Source organism: Erpetoichthys calabaricus, chromosome 2 (genome assembly GCF_900747795.2).
Source record: "Erpetoichthys calabaricus chromosome 2, fErpCal1.3, whole genome shotgun sequence".
NCBI classification, from domain to species: domain Eukaryota; kingdom Metazoa; phylum Chordata; class Cladistia; order Polypteriformes; family Polypteridae; genus Erpetoichthys; species Erpetoichthys calabaricus.
In genome coordinates, this window is record NC_041395.2 from 175,462,855 (window position 1) to 175,482,110 (window position 19,256).

Here is a 19,256-nt window from a genome sequence, read left to right on the forward strand (position 1 = left end):
GGCGTGTGCGTGTGTGTGTGTGTGTGTGTGTGTGTGTGTGTGTGTGTGTGTGTGTGTGTGTGTGTGTGTGTGTGTGAGTTTGTTCATTCTGCAATGGACTCCCATCCTATCCAGGGATTTGTCCTTCCCTTTGCTGGATTTGGCTTCAGCCACCTTGACCCTTCATAGGATAAAGTGGGTATATAAAATGGTGTGGTATGGTATTCTGAACAATTAAATTGATCTGGTGCCTTAGAGCCAATGCAGCAATTTTCTGACATGCCTATAAAATATCCATCCATCCTTTTTCTAGCCTGATTATACAATTCAGGGCATAGGAAGGCAGTGCCAATCCCAACAGATTTGAGTACAAGGCAGGAGTCATATTGTGATAGGGCACCAGTTCAACACCGGGCCTACTGACAGATGCATCTACACCGCAGCCACATAAAGCAAATGTATAATTGCCAGTTTGCCTTTACCACATGTCTTTTGAGTTGTGGGTGGAAAACTGTGAAACTGAGAGAATGTGCAGTCTCCACACAGGATGGGATTATAAGCCTAGAAACTGGAGCTGTGATGAAGCTGTGAATAACCCATATTAAAATGTATAGGGTAAACGAGGTTTGCTGTTAATTTAGGGGTAATGTAAGGTGTTGTCTAAAGATATTTCATTGTACATGAATTTCTACTGTATACAAGGCTTAGGAACATAGAAGTCATGTAGAGAGTGTACTCAACTTTATTTGTAGAATTTCTTCTTTACTATTTTTTTCATTCAATTCAGTTTATGTTTTATAGTGCTCTTTACTGAGTGAGCACTGCATGAAGTATATGGGTAAAATACAATTACTAACTTTACACATTACTAACTACATAACTCATATACATAGAAGTATCAATGAAACACACAGTAACACAAAGCAGTTCCAAAGTAACTAACACGAATGGATTCCAACAATATCTGTCCATTAACTTTTTCACTGAGTTATTGCCAGTTGATTATGGAGGAGAAGAAAACAAAAACTTCAGCCAGCAGTCTCCCTGGAAAATAATAAACCTCTGGTGGTCCATAACTGGTTATAACACAAAATTAAAACAAGGTTTTAATAAAAGCTAATAAACACTGAGAAGTAAATGGTAACAGAATACCACTGCACAACCTAACCATGCCATTTTTTTTTTAGAAAGATAATAGTTTTTCCTATCTGTCTTTATATTTGCTTAGTTTTTCAAGGAAATGAGAATTTGGTTTAATTAAAAAATGAGGGGCCATTATGTAAAATTGCAAAAAAAATGGTTTTTTTTTGGTTGAAACAAATGTCAGGCACTTATCTGAAATACAAAGAAACAATTTCTAGGCTTTGCTATTTTATAATATATACTACACCATGTCACTGTCTGTCGACTGAAAAAAGTCATTAGCAGTCATAGTTCTGTATCTTATTGACATAAAGAACAATAAAAATAATAATTTACACATTTATTTGTTCAGCTTTGTTTTTTGAAGGGTGTCATGAAAAATTAAATGCTCTTGAGCAGCTGTCTCAAGGGGTACAAAAAATTTTCACAGCATGCAGATCGCCAAAGAAGAATCAGACATCCAGAATATTAAATAAATCATTTCAAGTATCTTTACAGCAACAGGAACAACATAGGATCACAAGTGACAAATGTGTCCCTGCCAACAAGTTATTTTAGTTCACCATGGAATAAGTTAGCTTGTGATTTTGTTAGTAAAATAATCTGAGCTTGGTGGACTCCAAGTGAGCACAGTATGCGCACTCGTGTTGTTGAAGTCTTTTAATGGTCAGAAAAGCTGATGTTCCCAAATTTTAACTGTTGAATAAACTTATCCAATGCCTAACCTATAGAAGTAGTTTATTCATGTATGAGTATGGAGACCTCCTGGATTTCTAGATGCTCAGTTCTTGGATTCCCAGTGAATGTACTGAAACTGATCTATTTTTCTAACAGCTTATTGATTGTGCTGATACATTAAACTAACAAGTGCTTATAGTAAGCTACTTATGTTAGGATATAACTTGGGAAAATCTACTCATTTTTCTCTCCTGGAAATGATTAGCAGCTCTTTATTGGTGCAAAACGAACAGCTGCAGAGGAGTTTAAGAATTTCAGGATTTTCTTCATTATCCTCAATGCGTGCATAGAAAATCCAGAGTGTGTGGGGGTGTGAGTGGGTTCAGGAGGCCAATGGAAAGGGACTCATATACACAGAAGGGTGTTGCAAGTTTGTGTGGAATTGTGTTAACATGTCCCTTTTGTACAGTGTTTAATTTTTGAATTTGTAAATTTGTCTCATAAGTAAGCATTTATTCAGTTATTGATTTGCTTATTTTTATAAGAGTCACGCGGGATGGAACCTACCTTAGCAGATTTTGGACTCTTTTAATCGGTTGGAGCAGGGAATATAGGGAGTCTTGAAAGCACACTGAAGTGGTGGCACAGGGTGATGGTTATGTTGAAACTACTATGGATGTTGTGTGTGACGCTCTCACTATATCGGTCCATCTACACTGGGTTGGCTCCAACATAAATATAATTTCATATCACCTTCCCAATGAGCCACTCCTTTTGAAAAGTTCAGTCAGGAATAGAATGATTCCCTTATTAGAATTATACTTTCTAGATATACTGTATAGGGGTTTGTATATTTTTGTAGCTGTATCTCTCAGACTTGGGCAAATTTGTTTGTATCCTTCCATGAAAAACAAAGAACCCATAATTGTCTCTGAAATAACTTGAGACTGACAAAAGTAATTAACACCCATCATTATTTACTCCTTATTTAACAAAAATCAGACTTTGCTTTGGAGTTTTGTTTCAATAGAATATTTTAAATAATAACACTAATGAAAATGACATAAACAAAAATAATGGCACCCATAATCTAATATTTTGTTGCATAACCTTTAGAGGCAATCACCCCAAAAAACAATCCCTGTAGCTCTCAATAAGACTTCTGTACATTTTAAAAGGTAGTTTGGCTCACTCTTCCTGAGCAAATTGCTCCAGCAGGGTCAGGTTTGAAGGTGGCCTTTTCCTGACTGAATGTTTCAGTTCTTTCCATTGATTTTCAATAGGATTCAAATCAAGGTTCATAGAAGGCCACTTCAGAATAGTACAATGTTTTGTTCTTAGCCATTCTTGGTTGCTTTTAGCTGCGTGTTTTGGGTCATTATCCTATTGGAGGATTAATGATCTGCGATTGAGACAGAGCTCTCTTCCCTACAGAATGTCTTGATAGTCTTGAGATTTCATTGTTCCCAGCACAGACTCAAGGCACCCCGTGACAGATACAGCAAAGCAGCCTCTAAACATAACATTTGTTTGAAAGCTTAAGTTTTTTCATCTTAGGAAATAGAGTTAATGTGACTTGCCAAAAAATTCCAGTGTTGTCTCATCTTCCAAATGACATTCTCCAAGAAGCATTGTGACTTGTCAATATACATTTAGCAAATTCCAGTCTGGTATTTTATGGAGTGGATTCCACCTGAGTCTTTTACCAGTGAGCCCATTAACACTCAAAAAGCAACATATGATAGGATCAGACACTGATAGACACTGACCTTGGAATTCAGCATCTCTTTGAAAGTCATCTTTAGTTTTTTTGTCTACCATTCTCACAATACTTCTGAGATGACTTTATAGCCTTTGCCTTTAACATGTTTGTTTATCATTTTCTTTCTGATCTCCTCAGACAACTCTGTCTTTTGCTTTCTCTGGCCCATTTTCAATGTGGGACACACAATGATACCAAACAGTAAAGTGATTGCTTTTCTCCATTTAAGTAGGCCGAATGACTGATTACACGATCGGAGACACGTGTGATACAAATTAAGGAAAACAGCTAATTACTCAAATCTAATTATTTAAGATCTCTTCTAGGGGTTCCAACAAATGTGTCCATTCATTTTAGAATATCTTTGTAGAATAAGCAATACCCTTTCACACTTGCTTTGCTTTACTTAATGACAAGTCCTGCAAGGTATATATGGGAAAATTGCTTTTGATTTAATCACTTTTTCAGTAGGCATACAGCATTTGTTCAAAGAGCTGTAAGGGTACCAGAAAATTTGTCCATGCCACTAAGCCTCATCCAAAAAGAAACATAAATCACCTTAGACACAGGTTGGTTCCATGTTCATGTACGTGGCCCATGGGTGTATGCCCCAGGAAGCCACACAAAGATGTTGCTAGAGTAGGAAATGAGGTCCTCGATTTTGATGATATGATTTTCACATAGTATGACTCTCTGTTATGGACTTACTATACTTTTTGATGGTCTTATCCCATTTTATTCTCATTTTGTATTTAATATTTTTTTTTAATTTTTGTGATGTTTGCTCTGTTATTTTGTTTGCTTCTGGTTTTGTCACTATGTTGTGTATTTGTGGCTATTGTGGTGACTTCTGTTTCATGTAGCTATTACGTGATTGTCATGCTTATTGCAATATGACATTTCCTATATTATGCAGCATTATATGATTCTCAGTGTCCAGATTTCTGGGCAAAATCATAACACTTTCTTTCATGACTGTCTGGTTTACTTATCCTGTTGTAGTCAAGACTTTCAAAACTTTGGACTGTGAAATGCAATGCTTTTAATCTATAAGTTTTTTGACTTAGGCACAGCTTCTGATACAAATGTTTCCTTTCATTTCCCAGTTCTTTATAATAAACAACTGCCAACATTTTCCCTCTGGCACAATACACTTGTTTTTTTTGTATGTTAGATATAGATTTTAATGACTAAAATATATGTGTTAGTCAGTGTTTTATGGGCCACTGACTATGATCACCCAGCCTTGCATAAGATTATGAAGAAAAAAGAATTTTGTGTTTTTTGGTCCAACAGAGTGACTCTCTATGGATCCTGCTTCATCACCATTCCTTGCTCTGAGCGTAACGGGGCTGTTGAAGTCATAAAGAAAGAAAAATAAATCAAAAATCGATCATGAGATTCCTAAGAGTTGCACCCCTAGATCACAAATATTATTTGTATGGATCAAACAGAGCGCTCAATTTTTGTTGTTCCTGCTTCCATTACCCTGAGGAGTAGGTTTCATTGGATAGACTTCAGCAACTCGACAGACATGCTCAGATTCTCCTGTAAGTCACCCATAATACAGTGCAGGTCTGGCCCTACCTGTCTCTTCTGCTCTACCATTCACGCTGCTTTGGCAGCTTTGCTTAAAGTTTAATCTCTTCAGAATCTTTGTGCATCTACAGACTTAGCATGATGTTTTTGGACTTTTGTAGATAGGCTCTAAGGTTTGAGTTGTCATATGTAAGCCAGTGGTCCTCTCATACACTTTACCTGAGAGCAATATCCAGGTATAAGGTGAATAACTTACATTTTATTCATTGCTATCTGTGTTTTATGTTTTCTTTATGTTGCTCTGTTGTAATGTTGTCAAGGCTGTTATATTTTTACTAGTTCTGTTTGCTTGTTTTAGTGAGGGAAAACATATGTCAAATAAATCAAATTAAATTAAAGTAAAATTAAATAGTCTGTGATCCGAGCGACCTTCGTCCCTATGCAAACCTATGGTGAAGCATTATCAGCAGTATCTTAAGGAATACGATTGACAGGACATACAGAAGTTACGTTTCATTGTATGGCTGATGACTTAGCGTGGCAAGACAATGTGGAACTTAACATTCCATCGTAAAACTGGGCCAAGTAGGGACTGCAATTTGCAATGATACCACTGTAGTGCAGGACAGCAATTAGATTATAAGATACCCATGATGTTATTGCCAAGTTACATTATGCAAACATAGATAGGGGACAGTATGTGCCAATATTGTTTATGGAGATGTTAACAAGTGTTTCCTGGAGCATCAATGTAAATCCAGAAACTGGGGAGTGATAGGAATCATGCTTGATTATCACCATGCTCTTAGGTGGTTGCAGGGAGGCATTTATACTCAGAGAAGCTATGATTGCCAAAATATGATCCAGCTATTTTGTCAAAGCTAAAGTACCCTCTGATACCCCATAAGAAGTTGTGGTGTCTTTTAAGATTAACGTAAGCCTGGTCTGTCCTGTTAAGCTCAATGTTACAGTATAAAACTGATTTTATCACATTCAATTTTTAGAAGTATTTATATTTAATTTTCATTATTGTAATGTGATATTTTTCTTCATGTGATTTTATTGTTTGAAGTTCTTCATGTTTAACACAGTATGTGTCACCTTGCAGGAGCCTTTCAGAGATTCGTTCAGACTCTACTCGGGTAGCTCGTCGCCTGCAAACCGCCTGTCTGAACCTGCAGTCAAATCTAACAGAGAAAATTGTTCCAGGCCAGGACATAGCACTGATTGAGCAACAGCTTAAAGATAAACTGAAGGAAGCCATGCAGTTGCAGAGCCGCTGGGATAGTGAGAAGGTTGAGCTCAATAGCAGGTATTGCCAATAACACTGGTTAACTTTCATAATTTCATTAATACACTGTATCCATATTGCTAAGTGTACTTTAAGTGTAATAAAATGTAAACATTTTTGGGGATGTTACCTGATGTCATGCTTTAGCTGTTCACCTTACTATGTTGCCTACCCACAATTATCACCTTTCTAATTTCTAGTTTTTGTAGTGGTGATTTCCCTGAAAACATTGTAGTACTAAAACATTATACACTCTATCTTAAGATTTATAGGTAATTTATAAACATTTCATAATCCCAGTGTAACTACAGTGTCACCATTAAATCATTCATAATCTACTCCTTGAATCAATCATTAATTGCTTAATGTTACTTAAACTGGCTTAAACACCACAGATCTTAACGATAGGTAAAGGTCACCAGACAGAGCACACCTTTCTTCAATTATGTGTAGAGAAAAGCCAAGCAAAATGACACCTTTTATTGGCTAACTAAAAAGATTACAATATGCAAGCTTTCGAGGCAACTCAGGCCCTTTCTTCAGGCAAGATGTAAACAATTCTGTGGAAATTTAACCTACTAATATTTATTAACAGTATTGTTTTCATTCACACCTGTTGACACTGTTAAATAACCTGCAGTCAAAGAACAAAACCAAACATCAAATTAGCGAATCCACAGACTGGATACACTTTCACTGTCTTCCTAAGGTTAGTAGATGGCATCAGATTTTCACCCTAGCAGTGCTATGCTGCAATATTTGTCAGTGCAATACTGTACAGCATTGCTGTTAGAGCGAGTGTACTCCCACTTAATGAAGAGTAAGATGAACAAGGGACAGAGGTTGGAAAGTTAGGCAGTCAATCATCACTACCTTTTTACATAATCATTTTGTTTTGTTCATTGATTTCTTGCTGGAAGACTTTGTGTGCAGTTCATTGTACCTGTGTTCCTCCCCTGGGGAAAGAGAAAATGTTGTTATCTACCCACCTCCAGTTCTGGCTATTTCTCTCTTTAATTCCTCTGATTTTCTTCTTGCCATTGTGTTGTACGTTGTGATGTCTCATTCTCTTCTCTATGTTATTCTATGTTATATCCTGCTTCTTTTTATTGTTGGAAAAGCTGCCACATGCCTTAGTAAGAAAACAGTTTGTTATTATCTCATCTAAAAGAAAAGTTTATTTATCTTTTTTATTCCGGTGTGTCCATATTCTTTTACACTGTCTTAGAAGCAATAGGTTTCCAATTTCCTGCTGATTTATGTGTTTTAATTAATCATTTAGCGTGTTATAATGTCGTTTTTGTTTCGTATTACATTTCACAAGTTTACATCTTCCACAGAAGTACCAAATATCACGCCAATAAACCATTAAAATGTAATTAATTTTAATTTTAAAATTAATACATAACATGTACAATTAAGAGGGATTTTGGGAAAAGTACTAGGATTCATAATTTTCAGGAAACTCATCCCAGATTGGTAAACGCCTAGACAAGACCAAACCAAAAGATTTCAGATTCCAAGAAGAGTTCATAATTTATTGGAGAGTAAGCAGGAAAGACAGAAATGAAAAATAATGCTTCTCTGATGCGGCGGTTCAATGGTGGTTGAAAAATCTTCTTTTCTTTCATGGTCTTCTCCAAGTCTGTGCCTCCCACGTTTTCAGACTTGCAAATGTGGTTGGAGGATTTTTAAAAATTTTTTTGACAGACAGCAGGGGTGGGTAAAGATGGGAATTTACCACATGGTTCTGGTGATGATGTATTTTTCTTTTCACTGGGGAGAGAATGGACAGTTACATGTGTCTTCCTAATGACAGAGCTCTACTTTTTTAGGTTCCATTAAACACTTCCTATGACAAGCATCTTAAGTACATTACAAAGTCCAACGGCAACTACTGACACTTAATCTCAGCTTTAGGCATCTCATTTTTGGCTTTCTAACATAGTCCTTTAAAAATTCACTTACCAGTTTTATGAACCAAACCTTCCTTTATGACTATGACTCAATCTTGTCTTAGACTGTTTTGCAATTTTGATTCAAGTTACTGTACTGTACTCTATAAATACTATCATAGTTTAAGATCTGGTAATATTCTATACAGTAAAGGCTTATTCAAAATTATTGATTGTCCCTAAAGGTTGAAGACACAAATTCTATCAGTGCTTAGTAAACTGAAGGTCCAAAGCATAAAAGCAGATAATTGAATAGTAGATTTACTGAGCAGGGAAATATTAATGTAAAAGTGCCAGCAAACAAAATTATAGACCGTATCTTAAATAGGGGTGGTTATTTTTGAAGTTTTTAGCATGGTAGGGTATGCAAACATACATAAAGTTTATTTGTTGATGTTCAGTCTCAGATTTCTTTACCTAAGACTTTATCTAAAATTAAATGTTCATGCTGAAATGTGTTTTCCCCTTAGAATCCTAGAATTAACAGACATGGTAAAACACCTAAGGCTCCAAGTTTCTGAGAAGGAGGCTGACATATTAGCTTTACAGGAAACGGTTGAAAAATTGGTAAGTAAATTATGTTTTCTACGTAAGTGATCTCCAAAGATATAAAAAGGGTACAGGTTTTACAACAAAACAAAACACACAGGTCTGAATCAAAAGAATAGGTCTTACCACTCTCAAGTAGCCTCAAATTCAACAAGCAGGCTTATTACCTGCACAGGCCCAAAAATGCAAAATAGGCTTCTAATGTCCAAAAGTCCACAAAAAGGGAAAGAGGACAAACTGTAAAATCTCTGGCCCAGCAAAAACAAACAAATGTCCTTAAATATTTCTAAAGATTTATTTAAAGTATCAAAAATATACAAACAAGGAAAAAGCAGCAAAAAAAGGTTTGCTTAAAAAGCAAAACCCGAGAGTAAACAAACAAAGTGCAGAAAACAAAACTGGTACGTTATACAAATCCAAGATATTAAAAATCCAGTGTTGTGACAATGAGAAATGGCAGATTACGAGCAAGTAGACCGAGAGATGAAACAAAAGACTTAAGCACAGAAACCAGGAAACAAAGCTATCTGTCTTAAAGCCAAAGTAGAGAACCCAAAATCAAAGTCAAAAGAAAAGCACTATTATTAGTTTGCCGGAATTTCACTATAGAGTCAAACAGTGCTGTTACAAGGTATCCATAGTCTTAGACAATGAGTCCCTAAAAATGTCAGCTTATACAGAGTCGTGCCAGTGATGTCAAGTAATGTGTGACTTCTGGTGACACACCTCCGGGCAACAACTACAGGGTGGCCCACGAAAAAGTGGCCCATCTCCACTGAGATAACTGCATTATGTGGTGAAGAGAAAAATGATCAAATTTGGTACTGACATTTACAGAAGATGCTGAAGGTAATCTTCTTGTGTGTCAATACATCTCTACAAGGCAGGCAACACGACTGCAGCCACCTATTGGATGGCAGACGAGACAGGAGTCGTCTTGGTGGAGGAGGGCCACTTTTTTGTGGGCCACCCTGTATAATTAAATGGCCCTCACTTCTTAGGTTCCACATTCTGGAGAGAGGGCAAAGAACAAAGAAAATAAAATACATATGTTAACATAATACAACATTGAAAACTAATAAATAAATAACACCATATTAAAAAAAATAGCTTACAGAAAGAACAAAACAAAAAACAGAATTAAGTACAAAGGAGGCACCCAAAAATTTCAAGAATTATTAAAAAAAAAACTATAACAAAGCTTACAACAATTCCCTATTAATCACCTTCATAATACTCTACTGAAGATGCAATACCCTTGTCTCAGGATTTCTCCCATTTCTGTTAACATTTCCTTTACTCATGTTTTGTTATTATGTCTACAGCCTCTAGAGGTCTTTCCTGTATTAATTCCATGGTAACAAATCCTCATCCCTTCAGTCTCAATTTTAATTTTGGGAACAAAAAGAAGTCTCATAGAGCAAGATCTGGTGAATACCAGTGATGAAAAGCAACAACTTTGACTGACAATGCCGTGTATGTAGGTGCTTTGTCAGAGTACAAAATGCAGGTTTGCATGTGCCACTGGTCTGGACATATTTTTTCCTGATGTTTTACCATTGACGCCACCGCATTTCAATGTAATGTCACTGATTAATAATCTGTCCACAAGGAATAAACCTTTTATGAGCAAGTCAGTCAATGTCAACAAATATAATCATTGTTGTCTCTTGAAAATCTGCCTTGGTGGGATGGAGAAAAAAATTGCCGAAATCACTTGTGTGATTGTAGAATAAACAGCAGAAGTACGCACTCGATCAACTCAGCACAATGCCACTCGGTTGGCTGATTAACCACACTTATAGGCACATGGTACCTACAGACATATTGGTAAACACACTCTACTCCTGTACTATTGACTGATTCTGAGAATTTTGGGTCCTCCCTCACAATATGAAAAATATTTTTGAAAAAAAAAAACACAAAAATGAAATAAACAGAAAGATCTTTAAACCAGGGAAACATAAACATTCAAGGAGAAGCAAACACATGAAATGATTTGCTTTGGAACTTCTAGCAGCAGAAGTAAAGCTGTATGGCTTGTTTATAAAATAAGTCTTATGTGTGGCTATTGTAATTATATCTCCAGTCTGTTCTTATTAAACCCAAGCTTGAGTAAAACCATTGATGCTAACATAATGTGGTTTACTAATTATGTGACTCAAGCAGGTACATATAAATGGTTGCACAAGGTGCAGTTAGTTGGCAGAGAAACAGCCAAACAGATCAATGTCAGGAAAGAAACATGAAATACATTATGAAAGTAAGATGGGGTATTTGAGCATTTACTGTTCTGCCTTATACTTGTTGTTGAACTAGGTTTGTCCAAGGATGCACTCATCACACCATGATATACCTTTTTACATGCATTATCTGATTTGATGTGTATTTTCTGGACAATACACCTTAAAAAATATTTTATTCACTTAATTATCAATTCACTCAATACTTAACTTTTACATAGTCAGCTGTACAACTGCAATATAAAGCTGCATTTCATGAAAGAGAGATTATGTATTAACCAAATGTAACAGTGTTTCTTTAGTCCCTTAAAAATATACAGTAAGATTTACTGTACTTAAAGGCCAAATGAGTGGTTACTGCAAACGTATTCTTTGATGCCTATCTGCAGGAAGCTGGCAAGGTTCAAGACTCCTCCGAGATTGAGATGCTCAGATGTGAGACAGAAAATTTAAATCAGATTATCCACAATATTACTCAGGTAGGTTTAACATACTCTGTTGGTCCCAATGCTTATATTCTATTATAAAGATGAAATGTTTTATAACCTGTAGTTGGGCTGCCTTCATTTTTAACACTATAATTTCAGACAATGTGTTTTTTGACAGACAATTTACTTGTTGTAGTAGTGATTTGAGAAAAACACCTCTAATACAAATCAATGATTATTTCAAATTCAGTATTATATTCACCTTACTGCTCTTAGTGTTATCTTCATTTGGCAACAGTTGTCAAAGTTGGATCAGCACTCCATTCCTTGATACTACCTACCTTACCACCAAGCTGACCCAATGCCTTTGCTTTTGGTCATGCATATTTGAGTAACGTCTTTAATACATGTAATTACAAGGCAGTAACGTAGTACGTAGAGGTGTGTATTTAAGCAGAACTCTCACTGTAACTCCTAAGTCAATGCATTCTTTATGCTTTTGCTTCAGTTAAGATCTATCAAATTTAAGATCTCTAAATTTGTGCTTTTGATACTGGTGTATTCCTGATTTTGTTTTCCAATGAACATGATGTTCATCCTATTTTAGTAAATTTTGCCTTCTGTATAATTAAATTGGCAGTGAGGATCAAAAGCCAGTTAAGCATATTTTCACCATTAAAAATTATTTTTTACTTGGCTTTCTCTTCCTTCATTTTGGTCTCGTCCCAAAGGCTCTGAGATTTGCTTTTCATTATTCTAGCACATTAGCAAACATTTAATAAGTATGAATGGTGAAAAAAAACACAAAAGACAGAGGAGCAGCTTCAGCGACAGACTGCTGTCACTTTCTTGCTCCACTGACAAACTGAGGAGATCATTCCTCCCACACACTATGCGACTCTTCAGTTCCATCCGGCGGGGGGTAAACGTTAACATGATTCAAAGTTATTGACTGTCTGTATACCTGCATCGTTATCACTCTTTAATTTAACATTTTCTTTATCAGTATGCTGCTGCTGGAGTATGTGAATTTCCCCTTGGGATTAATAAAGTATCTATCTATCTATCTATCTATCTATCTATCTATCTATCTATCTATCTATCTATCTATCTATCTATCTATCTATCTATCTATCTATCTATCTATAAGGAAGCATGCAGAGCATGCTAGATTGTTAATGAAGAAAAGCAGCATGTTGGGCAACACCAGTGCACAGATCATGACTAGTGATTAGCAAAGAGTAAAGTTTAGCTTTGTGTACACTTCAGTGAAATTAATGATGAATTAGTTTTGCACTAGGCCAGCAGCCATACCATTTGAACTTCAGAAGAGATATTCCACTTGAAGCTAAGCATGTTTGGCCCGACCAGTACTTGGATGGGAGACCATCTAGGAAAAAGCTTGGGTTGCTGCTGGAAGAGGTGTTTGAAAGACCAACAGGGAATGCTTGCAATGTGGTCTATTTGTGAGTCCCAATGCCCCAGTGCAAAATTGGGGACTCTATGCTATAAAATAATGGTGCCGTCTTTCGAGACATGAAACCGAGGTCCTGACTCTCTGTGGTCATTAAAGATCCATCATAAAGAGTAGGGTGTATCCCGATGTCCAGGCTAAATTGTTCACTATTGCCTAGTCATTCTGACCCCCTAATCATCCCCTGTCCCTAATTGGCTAACTATATCTCTCACCACTTCAGCAACTAATAGCTCATGTGTGCTGAGCATACTGGGATAGAATGGCTGTTGCTGCATCATCCAGGTAGATTGTACACATTGATGGCAGTTGAAGTGGCACCCCACTCTCTAGGTAAGGTGCTTTGAGTAGTGAGGAAAGCACTATATACTGTAAATGTATATTATTACTGTTTTTACAATCACAAAATTTGAAACTAAATAAAAAGATTTTTTTTTTAGTTTTTTGGAATAAATAAACAGGAATATTGCTCCCTAATGTCCAGTTCACCTGATGTTTTTTTGAACTGCTTGCTTATTAAATGTAATCTGAAACACAACAGTCAAAACAATTCTATTTTATGACTGACAATGGTGGATAACATTGTGTTTCCTAAAAATTTGACATGCTGTATATTTCCCACAGGCAGGCATGTCAAAATGAACCTTGTGCAAATCTGAAATTTCTTAACAAACAAACTTTCCTGTTTCTTTATTCCTGCAGAAGATGCTCAGGATATCCATTCTATAAGTGCTGTTGAGTTTCGAGCATCATTTGGTCTCTGATTATTATTTCAAAGATTGTCATCATTATTGGCAAAGCAGGTATCATACTACAAGAACAATTAGAATACAGCCTCTCTGCTCAACAAAATATCTACACGTGACATGAAATGAGCCCAGTGATTTGTTTTTTCTTTTTTTTTTTTTGTTTTGCTAGAGATCCTTATTTAAACAGTAAATGACAGGCAGAGACATGTGGAAGTAATGCAAAAAAAAACTCTTTTAGACATGGCCTAAACATTTTTCTTCCTCTATCAATGGCATGAATTTTGCAAGCCACAAAACATAATTTGTTTTGCAATTTGTTTGTTTTTTGTTTTCACTGAATCTTCAATTTTGTTTTGGGCATCACCAGTCATGACTGATGCTATGTTGGATTCACATTGTTGTGATCATCCCAAAATGGGAAGGACAAAACTGCCAAAAAATTATTCTCAAGAATGCCAACCTTTCTCAAAGAGCAAAAAGTGAGCTGATGAACATAACAGTTTGCTGAGGCATCCAGGAACCCTTTTATTTCCATCAGGCAACCTATAACAGCTGAAAGCAACTGATCCAATGAAGGCCCTGCCACAGATTGTTTCAATCTAGATTAAAAGTAGTTATTAATAATCAAACAGGGAACAGAGATGAAGCCCCTATAAGGCACGAACAAGTAATTTGGAGATCGAAAGAAGCAGATATGGTTTGGCATCAGATTCAATGCTCCTTTTTTGTGACCTTACCCTCAAGGCTGAACAGGAAAAGGACAAATGAGTAAGCTGGGGTGTAATTGTGACATCTACCACCCCTAGCCCCTAGCTCCCTATGTTCCCCATAATAGAACAACATAAGGCTTGCAATAAGTTTACATACATGACAGTATGCATAAATATACAGGTGTGTAACAACATACAGCATGTACATGCATTTTCAGCCAAATGGGTCTAATGGTGTAGGAAACTACCAGCTTTTCTTACCCATATTAGAATGTAATAAACTGACCCATGAACATTTTCTCCCACTGTGATTATTAGCCTTTTTTGCTTCTTCTGTGCATTTTTCTTCTTTGTCCTTCAAACACTACTTAATTTGTATGGTTTAGTCAATTGCATTTTTTCATTTCTTTTCTGTTTCACCATTATGGACTTTATATATTTATACAGTAAATGCACTGATCTCAGCAGCTACTGTACTTGTTTTGAGGCAGTTACTTGCTTCTAACTATATAGAGTCAATGAAGCAAAAGAATCCCTTGAGGCCTCTTAATGAGGCCTCTGCTATAACTTATTTTTCAGGTTATCACTAGGACTTTACAGTGTCTTTTGGAAAATCTGCCTACATATTATTAATTATATTTCTGACTGAGGTCGAAGTGTCTATTTTCATTACTATTTAAAGCTATTTTTTAGCCTTTTTCTTTAATGTACATAAATTTCATCTCCTTTTCTCTGTCCTCTTTAGGTAGCACGTGTTGATTTTGACAGCAGCATGCCTTCAGATGGTAGTGCAGACATCAGTGAAGTTTCAACATTTATGCCTCCTCGTCATTCATCTCCTGGCCGTGCACTTTCTCCTACTCGTGCTCGTTCACCCCTCCGTAGTGCTTCCCCAACCTTCAGAGACTCTGCTGTAGTGGCTGTCCAGAGTGTTCTACAGAGACGACAGCTTCAGGTGCAGGTGAGTTTAAAAGACAAATTTATGGACCTTTATTTATGATGATATTAATATGATTGATTACTAAAGAGGCACAATGCCTCACAGCAAGTGGGTTGTGATTGATCTCTTGCACAGCATTTTTGTTTTCTCTTCGGTTGAGGTAGTTTTTCCGAGGTTTTCCATAGTCCAAAGACATGTTGATGGATTGGTTTGCATTTTAAAATTGATCATGTGTGAGGAACTTCTGTAATGAACTGGCACATGCTCCACTTTTGCTCTGTTAATTCCATGACTTTCACTATAACTTGAAAATGTGCCTGTAGGAAACATGAATATTTTTTAGTTATAAAATGTGCACATCCTAATGCTTTTTAGCCATAATAAGCAGATAAATAGGGGGCATTGACATTCCATTACTCCAATCATTTTCAGTTTCTGCAAAATAAAGTCTGGGTATGTCCGAGTCCCACACGTTACCTCTTAGTCTTCACTAATAGTTACATTTAGGTAAAGGGATGTTATTGCTGTGAATGATACATGCAATACTTTTTTTGTATGTAGTAGAATATTGCAAAGTAACAATAACATTATATTCACACAAATCTTAATAGATTTAACACTAATGGTGTTTTTCTCCATGTAGGGTATATTTAATAATATATCTGAATTTACCTATAAAACAGTCTGACCCCATGTTCTGTGTTACTTGCAAAACCATCCATCCATCCATTATCCAACCCGCTATATCCTAACACAGGGTCACGGAGTCTGCTGGAGCCAATCTCAGCCAACACAGGGTGCAAGGCCGGAACAAACCCCGGGCAGGGTGCCAGCCCACCGCAGGGCACACACACACACATACACCAGGGACAATTTAGGATCGCCAATGCACCTAACCTGCATGTCTTTGGACTGTGGGAGGAAACCAGAGCACCCAGAGGAAACCCACACAGACATGGGGAGAACATGCAAACTCCATGCAGGGAGGACCCGGGAAGTTAACCCAGGTTTCCTTACTGCGAGGCAGGAGTGCTACCACTGCGTCACCGTGCCGCCCGCAAAACCATTTGTAACTAATAATTATGTCAGTGCAAATTAATATTTGGGTTATCTTATTTTGTGGTTTACATCTATTAGGAGATGGCATTACAGTTACAAAATGAACTAGGATTGCACTAATTTCTGGATCATGAGACAGTGTAAAGACAGACTAGCCAATGAACTTAAGAGACACAAGGGTACAAATGTCAGATGTATTTTCCATAATAATGTAATGCTTGCCAATACTGGATTTTTGCTGATTTAATCACTCTTTTAGGTAACTTGCTTTCCTTAGAACGCACACTAGAATGTGCCATTATAGTAAGCCTGACCTTTTTATAGGCTTCCCTGCAGGTGGCACTGAATTTGAATATGGAATGCCTGCTCATATTGCTGGTGGCTGAGTGCTGTTGCCATTCCTAGGCTTTTGTATGATAGTCAGCACCATTACAATTTTAGGAATTACACTTGCTTTAAGATTAAGGTGTTCAATGTAACAACATCATTTCTCATTGCTTTTTCTTTTATCGGACTGAAGGAACTCCGCACTCGTTTGGATGTGGCTCAAGAGCAACTAGGGACCCTGCGAAAGCAGCAAGCTGACAACGATTCAGAAAAGAGATCTCTAGAACAGAGACTGCAACATATGAGACTTGAGTGTCAACAGGCTGAACGATCGTTGGAAGAGAGCAAAAGGGATGCCCAACGCTACCGTTCATCAATTGAGCTCATTGGAAGGTAAGGGGAGTACATGTTTTTAAATATAAATATGTGCCCACTGAATATGTAATGATAGGTGCCATAGGTGGATCAGCACTTAAATTGCTGCTTTGTGTTGCCTTTTGTGTGATGGTTGCATATGTTTATGTTTGTTCCCAAAATAAAAAGTGAAGTAGTCAGATGGACTGGAAAAACTAAATTATGTAGTCTGAATGGGGGGGTCCTGTGACTGACTGGTTCATGCCTTGCCCCCTTTGTCATATGGATGATCAATTTAAAAATATTGATTTAGAAAATGCATAAATGCATGCCTGGAAGAATGATTGGATGGATATGTAAAGAGAAACTACTCTATTCAAATCAACCTTCTAAACTTTCTAATTTATCATTACCCTCATTTCCCAACTGGTTCCAAACTCTTTTGAACAAGAAAAAAATATCATCCTAAATGTTTTTTTTACTTTCTTACATATTCTAATTTTCAAGACTCCAACCCACAGCAGCTCACATGTGAGTTGCTACAAAGGTGAGGCTACTGTAGCATTTCATAAACTTTCAATTGGGTATCATTTTCACATGGCTACTTTATAACGAGTAGTGGTACTGCAGGATGGCTTTTTTTCATTTTAGTATTGAAAGTTATCTTTGTGCAGGATAATGAAAAAGTTAAAAAAAATGTCTTTTTTTGCTTATTGGAATAACAGAAAGATTACTTACAAACTCGATTTTGTCTTCTGTGAATAAAGTCATTTTGTGCTCACCTTTAAACTCTAATTTTTGTGTTCACTTAGCGAGAAAGGAAATCTGGAAAAGCTGATCCAGGGCCTGAACCAACAAATTGATACCTTGCAGGGTGACCTTGACAAGTTAAAAGCCATGAACATTGATCTGCAGCGCCAGCGTGACCACTTGGAGGATCAGAAAGAGGATCTAGAAAGAGAAAAGGAGCACTGTCGGAAGGAGCTAGAACGCAGGTTAGAGAGCATATTACATTTGTGAATAAACTTCAAAATGGAATGAACATATTATGGTAGACTTTAGCTTCCTACCCCTGCTTTGGACAGCTCTACATTATAAAATATCAAACTGATTAAACACAATTAGAAGAATTTGATTCAGGTTAAAAGTTGCGATTTAGATTAAAATTTTCATTCCTGAAAGTAAGTAGAGATTTTCCCCATGCTTTTGCCATTGTCTTTTCACAAAAGAATGTAAGGGGCTATTTATATTGATTTGCATATTCAAAGGGGTGTAATTCTGGGAGGAGTCAGGGTAGGGTGGCAGGCGCATACATGTGCGGTACATTTCGTGCTGACTGGGATTTATGGAGCAGAAATGCATGGAAGTTGGTTTATGCACGGTTTTGTGCATCTGAATTTTTTTGTGCCTACACAAATTTCCACTTTTGTCTGTATACCATGTTTTAGTGGGAATTCTACCAGGCCCCAGGTCTTCATAAAATACAAAGTTTATTTTCCCAAATTACTCTGTTACACTATGAAGCTCTGAAGAGCACAAAGGCATAATGTTATTCACACTAAGAGTTAAGACACATTTAGTGAATTCTAATCAACACAGCAATTTTAAATAATTGGTGCAGTTAATGTGCAATATAAAAGATTACCCTAAGGCAAAATCGAAAGAATGTAATTAAGGAATTGGAACTCAGAACCGAAACAGTCCTTAAACAGAGATGGGCTTAAGGTCAAAAACTAGGACACAGAAAGATAAAAATAATCAAAATCCAAAACACAGAACCAAGACACAAAATTTCCAAAACAAAACAAAAGCTCCTAATGCTGAGATCTTCTAGGAAGTGCTTTTTTTTTGAGAGAGAGACATAGAAAATAGGAATGAATGCTTTGATAACTTAGTTACTCCTCCTCTGCAAAAGTCACCATCATAAGAATAGAAATCATTAATGGCCAGAAATCCATGTTCAGAAATTCCAAAAATATGTGTTGAATTGGCTTGCAACAGTTCAAAACTCACATTCACTACAGTAACTTTATGGACTACTGCTAACTCTTCTCTATCCTCAACTTTTGAGTAAAA

General features: G+C 36.6%; 1 protein-coding gene across 2 annotated transcripts in view; it reads left to right on the forward strand.

The window, feature by feature from the left end:
• The window catches only part of crocc2 (ciliary rootlet coiled-coil, rootletin family member 2), a 224,487-nt gene that overhangs the window by 116,897 nt on the left and 88,334 nt on the right, over positions 1-19,256 (forward strand). For both annotated transcript variants that reach the window (XM_051922722.1, XM_051922721.1), the window contains exons 9-14: positions 6,210-6,413; positions 8,818-8,914; positions 11,529-11,618; positions 15,246-15,461; positions 17,020-17,219; positions 17,993-18,175. In XM_051922722.1, coding sequence (XP_051778682.1) covers positions 6,210-6,413; positions 8,818-8,914; positions 11,529-11,618; positions 15,246-15,461; positions 17,020-17,219; positions 17,993-18,175 — 990 coding nt within the window. The remainder of the gene's footprint in view (positions 1-6,209; positions 6,414-8,817; positions 8,915-11,528; positions 11,619-15,245; positions 15,462-17,019; positions 17,220-17,992; positions 18,176-19,256) is intronic.